Source organism: Ambystoma mexicanum, chromosome 3p (genome assembly GCF_040938575.1).
Source record: "Ambystoma mexicanum isolate Mex_15411 chromosome 3p, UKY_AmexF1_1, whole genome shotgun sequence".
In the NCBI taxonomy this organism is placed as follows: Eukaryota; Metazoa; Chordata; class Amphibia; order Caudata; family Ambystomatidae; genus Ambystoma; species Ambystoma mexicanum.
The window spans coordinates 620,726,984-620,740,881 of NC_090925.1; the positions used below are offsets into that span (position 1 = coordinate 620,726,984).

Consider the following 13,898-nt stretch of genomic DNA (forward strand, 5'->3'; position numbering starts at 1 on the left):
TCTGGTATCAGTCTCCCAAACTCACTGGCTGTGCTGACTTCACTGGCGCTGCTTTGTTGTAGGAGCCATGGACAGCAAGTGATTCTCCCGCCTTGACTATCGATGTGGGAGAGCCACAGGTACCTCTGACGCACAATACAGGATTCTTCAGCCTTGTTTCCTGGTCTTACGTTTTCAATTCCTGAAGGTTCATGAAAGTAATGGTTCCTCATCGAAAAGGTCAAGGGGACGTCCCTCCTTGCGATCGCCTTCGGTTTTGCCATCTTTCACCTTGTATTAAACTGATATCTTGGAACTGCTGCTTTTTTATATTGATTGATATATTATTTCTATTGCGCTCGTACACAAGTGTTTCAAAGCACGACAAGGCAAGGGAGGGGAACAGGGGAGAATAAAACTACGGTCTTACTAGGCCGAGTGACATTGAGAACACGCAAGTGCATGCGAGAGGGGGAGGGAAAAAACACATGGAAGGGGGAAAAAATGGAAAGTGTGAAGCAAAGGAGAAACAGATAAATAATAATAAATAATTAAATAATGAAGGCAACAAACAGTGGTAGTGCAGCTGGCAATTGGCAAGTGCTAGGTTTAAGGCAGCAGACAGGGTAGGTCTGATAAATTCAGGAAGATAAATGGGGAGGCTTTATGGGTGCAGATACAGACCCCAGTGCAAAAGGTGACCCGGAGGCAGTGCGGGAGGGTGGCAGGGTGAGCAGGTACCTGGGCCCAGATGACAGAAGGTGGCCAGGTGCACGTTGCCAAGAGAGAACAGATCAGCAGGGGAGAGGGGGAGCGAAGGCAGAAGAAAAGAGGAAGGTCTTGAGGTGCTTCCGGATGGTTCTCCTTAAGTTTTAGAGTGGCAGGGAGGCTGTTCCAGAGGGAGGCCCCAGCCAAAGACAGATCTACCCCCAGCTTGTTTCTTTGAAAAACGACTGGCCCTGAGGGAGTTAGAGGTAGAGGAGCAAAGACTCGACAGGGGAGGTATTTGCAGAGGGATAGCTGAAGGTATTTTGGACCCAGGCCCCAGAAAGCCTTGTGGACAATGCAGAGGGTTTTGAATTTAATCCTTGCATCCACTGGGAGCCAATGGAGGAAATTCAGAGCTGGAGCGATACAATCCCAGGGCTTGAGGCCAAGGACAAGTCTCGCAGTCCTGTTCTGGATTAGTTGCAGAGGGTGAAGAGAAGAGGCAAGTAGATTCAGAAAGAGGCTGTTACAATAGTCCAACCCAGCTTGGGAGACCATGAGCTTCTGGGGGAAGGAGAGGAAAGGCAGAGTACCTCTGAGGAGGTACAGTAGGAATTTTGACTTTTTAGAGACATCAGAGATGTGGGCAGAGAAGGAAAGTGTGGAGTCAAAGATGACCCTGAGGTTCTTAGCCCCGTAGGTGGGGGTGGGAGGAGGGCCAAGGGAGGCCAGCCAGAGAGTGAGGGGAAAGGATGGTGAAGGTGTGCCGATGAGGAGGATCTCCATCTTGCTGGCATTCAGACAAAGATCATTGGCGGCACACCAAATCTTGAATGGCAGTTAGGCAATCGGAGATGAGAGAGGGAGAGGGGGTGGGCAAGGGCAGCCTGAAAATGAGTTGAGTGTTGTCAGCATAGCACTGAACATTTGAACAGAAAATGGCAATGCAGTGGGCTAGAGTTGCCAGGTATTAGTTGAAAAGCCAGGGCGAGAGGTTAGACCCCTAGGGAACACCACAGGTAGAGAGGAAGATAGATGATAGGAAGCACACTAGTTGGACATAGGAGGGTCGATCAGAGAGGTCAGCCAGGCCAAAGCCTGATCAGTGATACACAGGTTTTCACGGAGACGGAAGAGCAGGATGGTACGGTTGACCGTGTCGAAGGCAGAAGAGAGATCAAGGAGGATGAGGACAGAGGGAATGTTAGAGTCAAGGTTGGAGAGCAGATCTTCATGGATGTTCAGTAGAGGAGTTTCCGTGCTTCTGACAGCTCTGAAGCCAGACTGGTGGTCATGGAGACAGCCAGCAGAATTAGAATGAAGGTTAAGATGAGAGATGGCCTACTTTTCCAGGACTTTGCCCAGAAAGGGTGTAATGGAAATTGGGCGATAGTGACCTGGACAAGAAGGATCATCTGTGGGATTCTTGAGAAGAGGCTGCAGAAGGGAGTGCTTCAGTGGGGGAGGGGAAGGATCCTGAGGCTAAGGAGTGGTTTCAAAAATCAGCAAGGGCCAGAGCGAGGGTGGTCCTTGATGGTTTTAGAGGAACAGGGAGGAACCTGTTTTGATGAGGCTTTCACAAATCAGACTTGTCTAGCGACCTCGTCAGGGGAGAAAAAAGGAAAGGACGAGAAGGATGGTGGGGGGGGGGGTGACTAAAGGAGGGTCAGCAAGCACCAATGGAGAGGAAAGAGGTCAGCTTTGTCTCCCTCAGAGTGTGCTCTCGTGCTCTGCCTTTTATCCATGTCGGGCAGTGTGATGGAAGTCAGGTGTGTGTAATGGCCAGTAATTGCCTGACCCTGCCTAACCATTGTATTGGGAAATGTCAGGTATACGGCTCGAGTGTTAGTCTGTTTTCACTCACAGCGAGCTGTCTGTGAGAAAGTGTTTGTGTTGGGAAGAGGGGTGGGGGGATTTGAGTGAGTTCCTAAGTATCCTACCTGGCAGGATGGGATAAAGGTGTTACAGGGAAGGGGCGACTGCATCTCGCCATCCGGTGTCCCAGTCCCCAAAGCCCCCTTTCCCAGGTGATCCTCCCGCACTGGTCCACCCCCAGGAACTGTATCCAAAAGCGATGGCCGTGTCCTGGCCACCTGGATGACAGATCCCCAGGGACTAGCGGGTGAGACAGCTTCTGGTCATGAACTCTCAGACAACTTACTTGACAAAGAGAAAACACTGGCAGGCACTTCTAGGGCAAAGTTTGATGGTAAGGCTTGATAAAGCAAGCATGGGCATACGTAATCGATGGGTGGGTGAATACCAAACACCTTCAAGCACTGTGTCCCTCCTCATATGTCATTTCTCCCTACCTGAACTCTAATACAATAGTTTCAGCTTATAGATGGAGCTGCCACCTGTTAGGTAAAATTTCACTTACTGCTATTTTACCTCTATATTTGTGCACCCACCAACCCCCAAACTTTTTGCTTTTGTTTCAGTCTCCTGTCTTGACTATTTACCAGTGGAACACAGCCTTCAGCAGCACTCCACTGGGCTTTCGCTCATTGTTCTGGGAAACTGGGCATCATTACAAGTCCGGCGGTAACCGTGCTGGTAAAACCAGCAGGATGCTGCCGGACTTGCGAATTTTACCGGCGCCTGGCTTGCCGGAAACACTGGGGCATTACGGCTCCGGCAGTCTGGGAAGTCAGGCGCTAGGACTCTATGGGAGTGCGGAACACGGTAGCACCGGCACTGCTAATAATGGTGCCGGTCCTTCCGTGTAACACTGTGGGCGGGTGCCGTTCCGCCCGCCAGGTCCGACTCTGGTGGGAAGGACGACACCCACCCGCAGAGTCGTACGGTGCCGGTCCGGTAAGAACGGTGCCGGTAGGCTTTCCGGCACCGATGTTACCGGACTAGCACAGTCAGAATGAGGCCCACTGACTTGTCTTTCTGACAGTCAGTACTGGGAAACCTTGTTTCCTCTAGTCTTATGATGTTGCTGCAACTTTGGGCAACTGTATTTTAGTGCGCAAAATACATTACAGTACTGAGCACTGGGGTCCTTGCGTTTTTGGGCCCTAGACATCCCTTAAGGATTTTTTGGTAACTGAACAATGTACCTAGGAGTAGACTGGTGGCAGCAGAAGCTTTTTCATGTATACTTATGAACATATACTGAGCCATGCCACGCCTACTGATTTTGGCTCGTGGCTAGTGTCTGACATGGCTGTGCCACAAGGTCTTTTGTCTCCTCCTTTGTCCACTGGCCTTCCCCTTGCACTTTGTGACCCAGGGAGTCCTTATTTTGGCATGCATTCTCCCGCAAAAGCTGGCGCTTTTCGCTGGCTAATGCTTGTCACGTGTATGGGTATCCAGGAAGTACTGTACTGGTGCCAGGATGTCTGGTGCGCACAAGAGCATGGGAGCCACAGTGGCCCCTGATTGGACCACTGCTGGCGTGCATGAGCGGAGCAGATCTCCTCACTGGCCAGCTGGTGCGAGATTGTCCGGAACCGCGCAGAGAAGGTTTGGCACCCTGAGCCTGCTGCTGTGCCGGAGGTGCCCTGCTTTGCGCTCGATATCCTAAGACCCGCAAAGGTGCTCCAACCCTTTTGAGTGGTGGGACCAATCACTCTCAATGTCTCCTTGGTGCTCTACAAACGAGCCTTCTCGGAAGTGTCCCTGGGCCATCCAGTGGGCTGACCAGTTTGTACCTTGGCACCTTTGCTGGAGCGCTGCACCATCGAGTTTCGGCTCGAGATTTGGGAGAACCCTAGTTCGCACTGCAAAGCATCATCTTGTCAAATCTTGTCGCCCCTACTGTTCTGGGCAGCGACAGAGAAGCGTGTGTCAGTCTGCGAGACTTGGGTGCTCCTGCGTCGCTGTGTGACAGTGGCGGTTGCTGCTGGAGACATTCCTGCCTTTCTTCAAGTGTCCTCCAACCAGCTACATCAGTGCTTTCTTCGTCCTGCATTTGTGACGGGGGATCCAGCTCCAGATGTAAATCGGATCCGCATCAGCATCGACTGTGCACATTGAAGCATAACCTAGGAGGGGATTCCGTAGTCCAGGCGACCACCTTCAAACTTGACAAGTTTGAGCTCGGAGTGAGCTAAGGGCGGTGAGTTTTCATATCACTTACCGGTGGCCCTTAGTTCATCCATACCATTTTTACACACAAAGCATCCCTTGTGGTCCTTGCCTTGACTTGACTTGGGTGGCTCCCGCTTCCTGTAGTCGCCCGAAAGTGGCAGACAACTTTGTCCTCCGTAGCAGACCTGTTTTTGACTCTTGGAACCAAATTCCTCACACTCCAGTGTCCTCCTCTAACTTTTCCTTCCCATTGAAGTTTGTCCCTTGGAAGCGTTACGCATTGACAAGCGCTTTTACGCACAAACATAACATTGAGCACAAGGCTTCAATCTTGGTAGGGCTGGACTTCTTAAGTTAGGGGTATCCATTTCTGTAGTTGGCCATTGCTATAAAGTTGGTTTGCTTTCCCTCCTTACAGGTTTTGGCAGGAATCCTCACTTTACTGTATTTACACAAAAGTGACTGTATATATATATTTTACATAATGTGTGTTTAAATAGTAGTATTACTGTGTTTGCCATTATTCACCAGTGTTTGTTCTGGGCCTAATAAAGTGTTTATTTTTTATATACTACTGTCCAAGGGTAATTTTTGTCACCCTACTGTGTGTGCTCATCCAAAACCTCAGATCACCCCCACTACTCGGGAGACTTAGCCTTGACTGCTCTCCAAGCTACTTTGAATTGTCCTGGCTAACTTTGCAGAAGTGTTCCCTGTTTCAATAAAGTAGGGTGGCCTCCTCAACATCTGTTCACCAGAGTAGAGTTCAGAAATCCATTCTAACAGCACTTATTAAAACCAGCTCCAATCCCTAGCGATTTGTGGATAAAAGCAAATGGGCAAGAGTGCAAGCTACCAAGTTGTGCACAGGAAAGCACTCGAAGAAAGGAATGTATTTCATTATTTCCTGGATTATGTGTAGCTAGTGAGTTTACCTAGTGGAATGAACTTCTACTACAAATATCTGTAGATAAGGATGGTAGAATGAGCGCAATTGAGGTAGGAAACAATGCAACTAAAGATTTACAGCATCAAGAGACAATTTTAACGTGTGCTTTATGAATGATTTGATCCAGCTCTTACCACTTGGAAGGGTTGCTCAGAGTTGGTGGCTCAGACTTGGCAATCTTCAGCAGCACTCTCATGGGGTTCAGTTCATGGTGTGGGGGCTCGATCTCTGCCATCTCGATGAGAGTGATACCCAGTGACCAGATATCGGCCTTATAATCATATGGTCTATCCTTCATTGTCTCGCACATTACCACTTCTGGAGCCATCCTGTAAAGAATGAGTATAAGGGTTAAGAGAAGTGTATTGTTCACTGCTGTTGGACTGCCATGTCTTACAGATTCCTTCCCATTATCAACGTCTGAGCTACTTCTGTGCACAAAGCATGTCCCACAACTCCCACCTGATCACTCACCATTTAAAATGAATTGTTCACTTTCCTATTTCTGGGTCTCTTGTTAATGATCAGACTATGCTACAGTATTCTGTAACCTAATGTGCAGGTTGACTCAGCAACTAACCTACGTTGTTCTGCATGTAAAAATAACCAGCTATTACTGCTATGGGTAGCTGTCCCTTACATAGCCTCAACATAAGTAGATCACATATCACCTCTTTGATGTTTCTGTGCTAGAGACAAAATACCCTTGCTCCTCCATGGCGGCTCTAAGGATTCCACATGGTGGTTTCGTTCCTGGCAAGATTTATTTTGCTGCATTTCCAACTCAACACGTCTTGCAGCTTAAGCTCCCGATTGCTGGTGCATTAAACATTGTGTAGCCTGCCCTTTACATGTTTCTATTTCAGACACAGATGTGAACCGTGAATATGCCTGCCTGGTTAATCTGGTCTGTCCACTCCCCTGCCTACCCTGCCAAGACCATATCTACGCCTCCAGCTCCCTCTCAACTTGCACACAATGGCATTGGTGGATTGCATGCTGCTGCAAATCGCTAGTTTATGATTGATGACACCACTTCTCTCCCCTCACTGACTGGTCTCCTCTCATAATGTAATTCTTACACATCACTTGTAAAGCAGAAATGCTGTGAGGAGGTACTATGAGAAAAACACCAGTTAAATGTTAATTAGTTGAGTCATTTTCCAGCCTATATCTCATGGTGTGGGAAGCAGCCCAACATTCTTATCGTATAATACTTCTTCTACACACAATCCACAACTCTGTCGTGTGCTAGGATGACATCTCAATTAGATGTATTAGGAGCCATAGGAAGGATATCCTGTAGCTGTGTCCGTCATCTCCAAATAAACAAACATCCATGAAACTTTGGGGAAAACACAGGCTCTGGTGGGACCTACAGGCACCAATGCATCAATCGCAACTGGACAACTGGCCTTTTACTATTTTCTTATTCTATGTGTTACATCTTTCAGAAGAATTATATACATTTTTCCCAAAATAAACAAACCCGCCCCCCTCACCTTTTTTCATCCTTATGACCCCCAAACCCTCTGATTATTTTTAATCTATTGCCTAATTCCACCCACTGTGTCTTCACTATTAAAACATTCTATGTTGGTCCCTTTTCCCCCCCTTTCAGTGACTGGTCCATATAGTCATCCCTGCTTTTTGTACCATTTTGCCACATCCCTCAAAATATTTTCTCTCTGCGGACCACAGTTTAACATCTCGTTCAAGCACCATTTCAGACAATATGGTATTCCACCACTTTTCCATCTCTGGTCTCTCCACTTGTTTCCAATGTGTCATTATTATCAGAATTGCATAGTGTGATTGAGTGGCCCACCACAAATAACCACTCTGACTCAGATGCAAGTCCAGGTTGGTGTACCGACTTTCAATAGACAGACTTGATGCTAAAATTGGGAGTTCTGTGGGGTTCGCAGGGATTGGGAGTTTGGGCGCTAGGACTTCCCCGGCCTTTCCCTCCTCCCTAGCCCAGGCGTCATTAACAGGGATGTTCGTTCTGTTGAACAGTGCCTCCTGTCTGTCTTGTCACTTCCAATACTGACGCTACACCACTACGTCCACTACTGCCAACTACCACTTCCTGCTACTAACACCACTCCCAACTACTACAACCTTCTACTCTATTGCCATTTGACACACTACTTGCTCTTACACACAAACACTCCCTAGACCGCTCTCAACCTCCTTTGCCCTCTATTAATTCTATTCTGTCATCTATTTGTCTTCGGGATGTACGCTCTCATCTATTTGTCTTTGAAATGTACGCTCTGCTTTCCAAAAATCAAATTTTATTCTTGATACTTGTTTTCGTTCCAATTTTCAGTTTATATGCCTTACTGAAACATGGATTAATCCTGACAATACTGTTACTCCTGCTTTTTGTCTTACCTCCTCTACTAACTTTTCACACTCCCCTCATGTTCATGGAAAAGGGTGGGTTGTACTGGTATTCTCTTCCGTTCCTCATTGTCTATTGCTTCACCAATTCTACTTCCTTCTTTTTCTTCATTTGAATACCACTTTGCACAGTTTTCTCATCCACGCCCAATTGCTTTTCTTATTCTTTATCGTTGTCCTGGTCCTCTTATATCTTGATTCACTTTCTCATCTTCCTCCTCTGTCCTCCCATTTTATACTTCTAGGTGTCTTTAATCAGTTCCATGTGTTAATATCCCTGCAATAATATCGCCGTACAAAAACATCGCCAAATTTTTGTGGCGATATTAAGCCATGGAACCTGCGGGGGACACCACCACGATACCCATCATTTTTTTAATAGAGCGGGGCACACCCCCGCAACTCCCTGTTCTAATAATCCCATAAATTATCCCCAATAATAATACCGCCTATGGCCTTACCCCCACGACTATATATATGGCAATATTATTGATGGGGATAGTATTACTCGATATCCTTTACTCTTCACCTTCTCTCTACTCATGCTTCACTGCCTCTACTTCCTCATCTACATTTAATTTAGTTCAGCTTCCTACCCCTCCTTCCCATATTTTGGGCTCATCACTTGACGTAATTTTCACCTTTTTCCCCTGACCCATCTGTGCTTGCTCAGTCTACTTATTTATCTGATCATTGTCTACTTTCATTTCATCCAATCCTTCCAGATTCTCACTCTTATTCTTTCCCTTCTAGATGTCTTTCATTCCTTCAATTCTACTACCTTTTCCCCTTCTTTGTCTTCTATACTTCCCCCCCCTCTTAGTGAATTCTCTTCTTTCTGCCAATTCAGCTTCTACTCACTGAGTCCGCTCTAAATGCAATCGTTTTCACCCTTCTCGTCCACTTTCTCCCTCTAAATAACCCTCTCAACCATGGCTTTCTCCTGCAACTGGTTCTCTTAGCTTAGCCATGCATAAAGCTGAAAATCACTAAAAGAAATCTTGCGCTCCTGAATACTTACTCACTTTATCTTCTCTTCATTCATCTTATGATTTTTCCCTTCTAGCTGCTAAGACACAATATTTTTCTTCCCTTACTCTTTCTCATAATCCTCAATGTCTTTTCTAATTACCAACTTCTATTCTTTCTCCTTGTTCTTCAGACCCTTCTCTCTCGGCTACTGATTTTGCGGATTTCTTCATTTTTGAACTTCTCTCCATTTATCTATTCCTTCTTGTTTTCCCTTTTCTCTTATTTCCTCTCCTTCTGTCATTTTTTGTTCACTCATCTTTTCCACCTCTCTCTGACACTTCTCTATTCCTAACTAGGACACACTCTACTGTATTCCTACTGGATCCTACTCCCTCTGCTTTGTTACCTTCTATTTATCCTCTTGACTCCTTACCGTATTGCTCTGATCAATTATTCACTTGATACTTTTTCTTCTTTTGTACATGCAGTTATTCCCATTCTTAAGAAGCCTTCATTGAACACTTCTCTTCCTTCCCATTTCCATCAGATGTCTTTGCTTCCTTTTCTATTTAAACTTCTTGAATGAGTTGTATATACTCAAGGTCCCTTACTTTCTCCATCTTCATTCTCTTCTTCCTCCTCAACAGTCTGTTTTCCGTCCTGCCAACTCTACCGAATCGGCTCTTCGACACGTCCCAAGCTCACTACTTTCTGCTAGGCAAAATAACTAGTCTTCTATCCTTATTCTACTTGATCTTTTAGCTGCTTTCAACACTGCTGGTCATACTATTTTACTTTCTCTCTGTCAAATCTTGGTTTATCTGGGTCTTTGCTCAGATGAACAAGTTACTCTCTTACCCGTTAACGTTCTTTTGATGGGATGGTCCGACGACGTATTCCATATCTATGACAGTAATCACCACTGCTGTGCTGCTTCGGAAAATCTTTCTGCGGCCTGCGTCGATGACGTCGATACGCCGTCCTCGAGGGTCTCCGTCGAGCCAACGTCACCGGATGTTATAAGTAGGACGCACGACGCCCGTAGCCTCAGTTGTAGTTTTTTCCCCAGAACGTGTGGCACCAAACCACTGCCAGTATGACCACAGAAAGCCTTGCAGAAACGTAAGCTGCAATCGCATAAGAAATTCTGTAGCGGGGCAGGTAGGGAGGGAGCGATATGGAATACGTCGTCAGACCATCCCATCGAAAGAACGTTAACAGGTAAGAGAGTAACTTGTTCTTCGAGGGGATTGGGTCCAGCGATGTATTCCATATCTATGACAGACTCCCAAAGCAGTACCAACGCATGGAGGAGGGAAAAAGAATTTAGAATACAGAAATTTAGAATGCCCAATATAATTGCAGAGTAAAGGACCGCCTTGCCAAAGGCCAGATCCTGCCCATGGATAGAATCTAGGGAGTAGTGACATACAAAAGTATGGACCAAAGTCCATGTGGCTGCTTCACAGATGTTACGAATAGGAACACCCCTCTCCAGGGCAGTAGAGGCAGCCATACCCCTAGTAGAATGGGCCCGTAAACCTACCGGAGGGTCCTTACCCGCCAGGTGGTAACATTCAGAAACTGCCAAGATAATACATCTAGACAAAGTCTGCGTAGTCACCGCTTGTCCCAAAAGCATTCCAGCGTAACCAATAAAGAGCTGATCGTCCACTCTAACCCGGGACATGCGTGAAATGTAGAAACTTAAAGCTCTCCTAGGTTCCAACCTATGGAGCCTCTGCTCTTCCTTACCAGGATGTGGAGGAGGATAAAATGCCAGAAGAACAACCTTTTGGCTTAAATGAAATTCCGACACCACCTTCGGAAGAAAGGAAGGACGAACTCTAAGGACAACCCTGTCCTTATGAAACACAGTGAAGGGTGGCTTAACTGAAAGTGCCTGCAACTCACTCACTCTGCGAGCGGAAGTGACCGCAACTAAAAACACAGTTTTAAGGGTTAACAGCCTCAAAGGACAAGAATGTAAAGGCTCAAACGGAGCACCCATAAGGAATTTCAGAGCAAGGTTCAAATCCCAACCAGGCACCTGGAAAGGCGACGGCGGAAACACATTAGTGAGTCCTTTGAGAAACTGAGAAATTAAAGGAATTTTGAAATAGGAACACTCCTCAGACGAGCGCTTGAATATAGACAGCGCTGCCAGGTAACCTTTAACAGTACCCACTTGCAGGCCCTTGTGGGCCAATGAAAGCAAAAAAGACCGAACCACAGGAATGTCACATGAAAAAGGATCCACATTCTGAACCCTGCATCAGTCGCAGAACTTTCTCCAATGGCAACGGTACAGGGACTTAGTCGTCGGCAGTCTGGCTGAAAGCAACACCTTCATCACGTCTTCCGGGAGGTCCCAATCCTTGTACCTCAACCTTTCAGAAGCCAAGCGTGAAGGTTGAGGGACCTGACATCTGGATGGAGAACCTGACCCCCACTCCCGTGAGAGCAGATCGTCGCGGTATGGAAGACGACGTGGAGGGCAGATGGACAAGTTGAGAAGGTCCGGGTACCACGTCCTCCCGGCCCATGCCGGAGCATTGAGGATCATCCGGGAACTGAACCTCTGTAGCCTCCGCAGCACTTGCGGGATGACGGGGACTGGAGGAAACGCGTACAGCAGTGGGAAGGACCACTCCACCATGAACGCATCTCCTAAGGCTCCTTTTGGAGGTAATTCCCGCAAGCAAAACCTTTCGCAATCCGGTTGACACTGGAGGCGAATAGATCCACTTGAGGGGTCCCCCAAAGGGCGAAGATCTCCAGGAGAATCTCCTGAGCCAGCTCCCACTCGTGAGAGATCGCACTCTGCCTGCTCAGAGCGTCCGCCGTCTCGTTTTCGTCTCCGGCCAGATGAACTGCCGAGATCGAAACTTCCTGATGGATGGCCCAGAACCTGAGCTGCATCGCCTCCCTGCACAGAGGAAGTGACCTGCCCCCCCCCTTTTTGTTGAGGTAGTGCATGGCCACTGTGTTGTCTGTCAGAATCAGGACATTTTTCCCTCGCATAGTCGGCAGAAAAGCTTTCAGGGCAAGCCTGATGGCCTGCAGCTCCAACAGATTGATATGGAGTCTGGACTCCAACGGAGACCAACGACCGCTGACTGTCAACTCGTTGGCATGAGCTCCCCATGCCGTGAGGGATGCGCCCGTCACGTTCGTCACCTCCGGCCAGGGCAGCCAACATGGAGCTCCCCTCATCAGATTGCCTTCGTCGGCCCACCCCAGAAGGTCCTGGGCGACCAAGGGCAGCACCTGAACGGGGTCTGACATCCTGCCGGAGGACTGTGACCACTGCAGCTTGAGGGCCCATTGCAGATATCTCATCAGCAACCTGGCCTCTGGCACCAGAAGAATGCAGGATGCCATGAGGCCGAGCAACCTCAAGAACTCTAACGTCGGAAGCGTCAGAGCAAGTCGAAACCTGTGCACCATCTGCTGAATGTGAAGAGCCCTCACCTGGGGAGGGAAACACTGCCCCAGGGATGTGTCTAGCACTGCTCCGATGTACTGGAGCCGCTGTGTTGGCGTCAAGTGGGACTTCTTTAAGTTGAGGGAGAAGCCCAGCTTGTGAAGGGAGTGGCAGGTGACGGACAGGTAGGTGAGCGAGCCCTGATCAACCAATCGTCCAGATAGGGGTAGACGTGAATCCTCCCTTTCCTGAGATACGCTGCTACCACCACCATGAGCTTGATGAAGACCCTCGGGGCGGAGGTCAATCTGAAACAAAGTGCGAGTCGCCAATCGTGAACCTCCGGTACTTCTTGTGCTTGGGATGGATCGGCACATGAAAATAAGCGTCCTTGGAGACCACCAGGGGGTGCGGAGCATGCAGGACGTGTAAGCACCACGCTCCTGAAAGCCCCGCAGGGCCTAGTGGACTTCTCCAGTCCCCGGCCTGGGGTACGGGGCTGAGCCGGAGAAGACCTGTCCCCTGACCAGCTGGCCCCACTCGGACAGTGCCTGGCGACCCGCCGTTGGGACCTGCCGCAGCGTGGCCTGGGGTCCTGACTACAGAGGAACTCTGAGGAGTGCACACGAGCAGTGGGTACCGGTGCAGGCCCACGACACCGGACGTTGCCGTTCCCGCGGCTACGTGAAGAGGCCCGTGGAGCCGGGCGCCCCACCCCCCCTGTTGCGGAAGCACATCTGGTGGAGGTGTGCCGGGGGACACACCGCACCGGTGGGGGCTTGGAGTGGGGCTCACACGAACGTGGCCCCCACGGACACAGTGAACCATACGAGAGCCGCAGGCTGAAGAGGATGCGGCCTGGGCTCCCCGCCCTGTAATAGTGTATCGGAACAGAGGCAGCACGGAGGAGTCCCCCCAGCATGCCAAAGAGACTCCCTCCCAACTGGGGCCCAGAGCCCGCTCCCGGACCACACCCAGCACACTGCGGCCCTGCGACAGACAACGCCCGGACGGAAGCATCAGCCCCGTGGACGACACGGAAGCGCCTCGGCCTATCCGGCAGGGCCCAGCACAGTGATGGGGAGCAGTTGGGGAGCAGTTGGAGGTGAGGAGAGCGTGGTGGGGAAGGGACAATTGAGTGGACGAGCCATCTAGGGGCAGCCCCACCCTAGGGCCCTCTCCTTACTAATACTCTGGAACGTCACCCGGTCGGGGCGTGACGAAGGGAGGTCTGTGCTGCCTGAAACCCATGGATTCACCTTGGGCTAGTTCCTCGGAGGCCCTACTTAGATCAGCAGGCCCCGGCTAGGGCACGGCGCCATTTACAGAGCCACGTGCCCACATTGCCGTTCCCAGTACTCCGACCACTGAAAGGGCCTTGGCCCATCGACCCCGACACCGTTCCTCGCAAGG

At 49.2% G+C, this 13,898-nt stretch overlaps 1 protein-coding gene across 1 annotated transcript in view; it reads right to left on the reverse strand.

Annotated features, from left to right (window-relative positions):
• Positions 1-13,898, reverse strand: part of STK10 (serine/threonine kinase 10) — a 967,310-nt gene that overhangs the window by 272,641 nt on the left and 680,771 nt on the right. Inside the window, exon 6 of the mRNA XM_069651382.1 lies at positions 5,812-6,006. Within this exon, the coding sequence (XP_069507483.1) occupies positions 5,812-6,006 (195 nt within the window). The remainder of the gene's footprint in view (positions 1-5,811; positions 6,007-13,898) is intronic.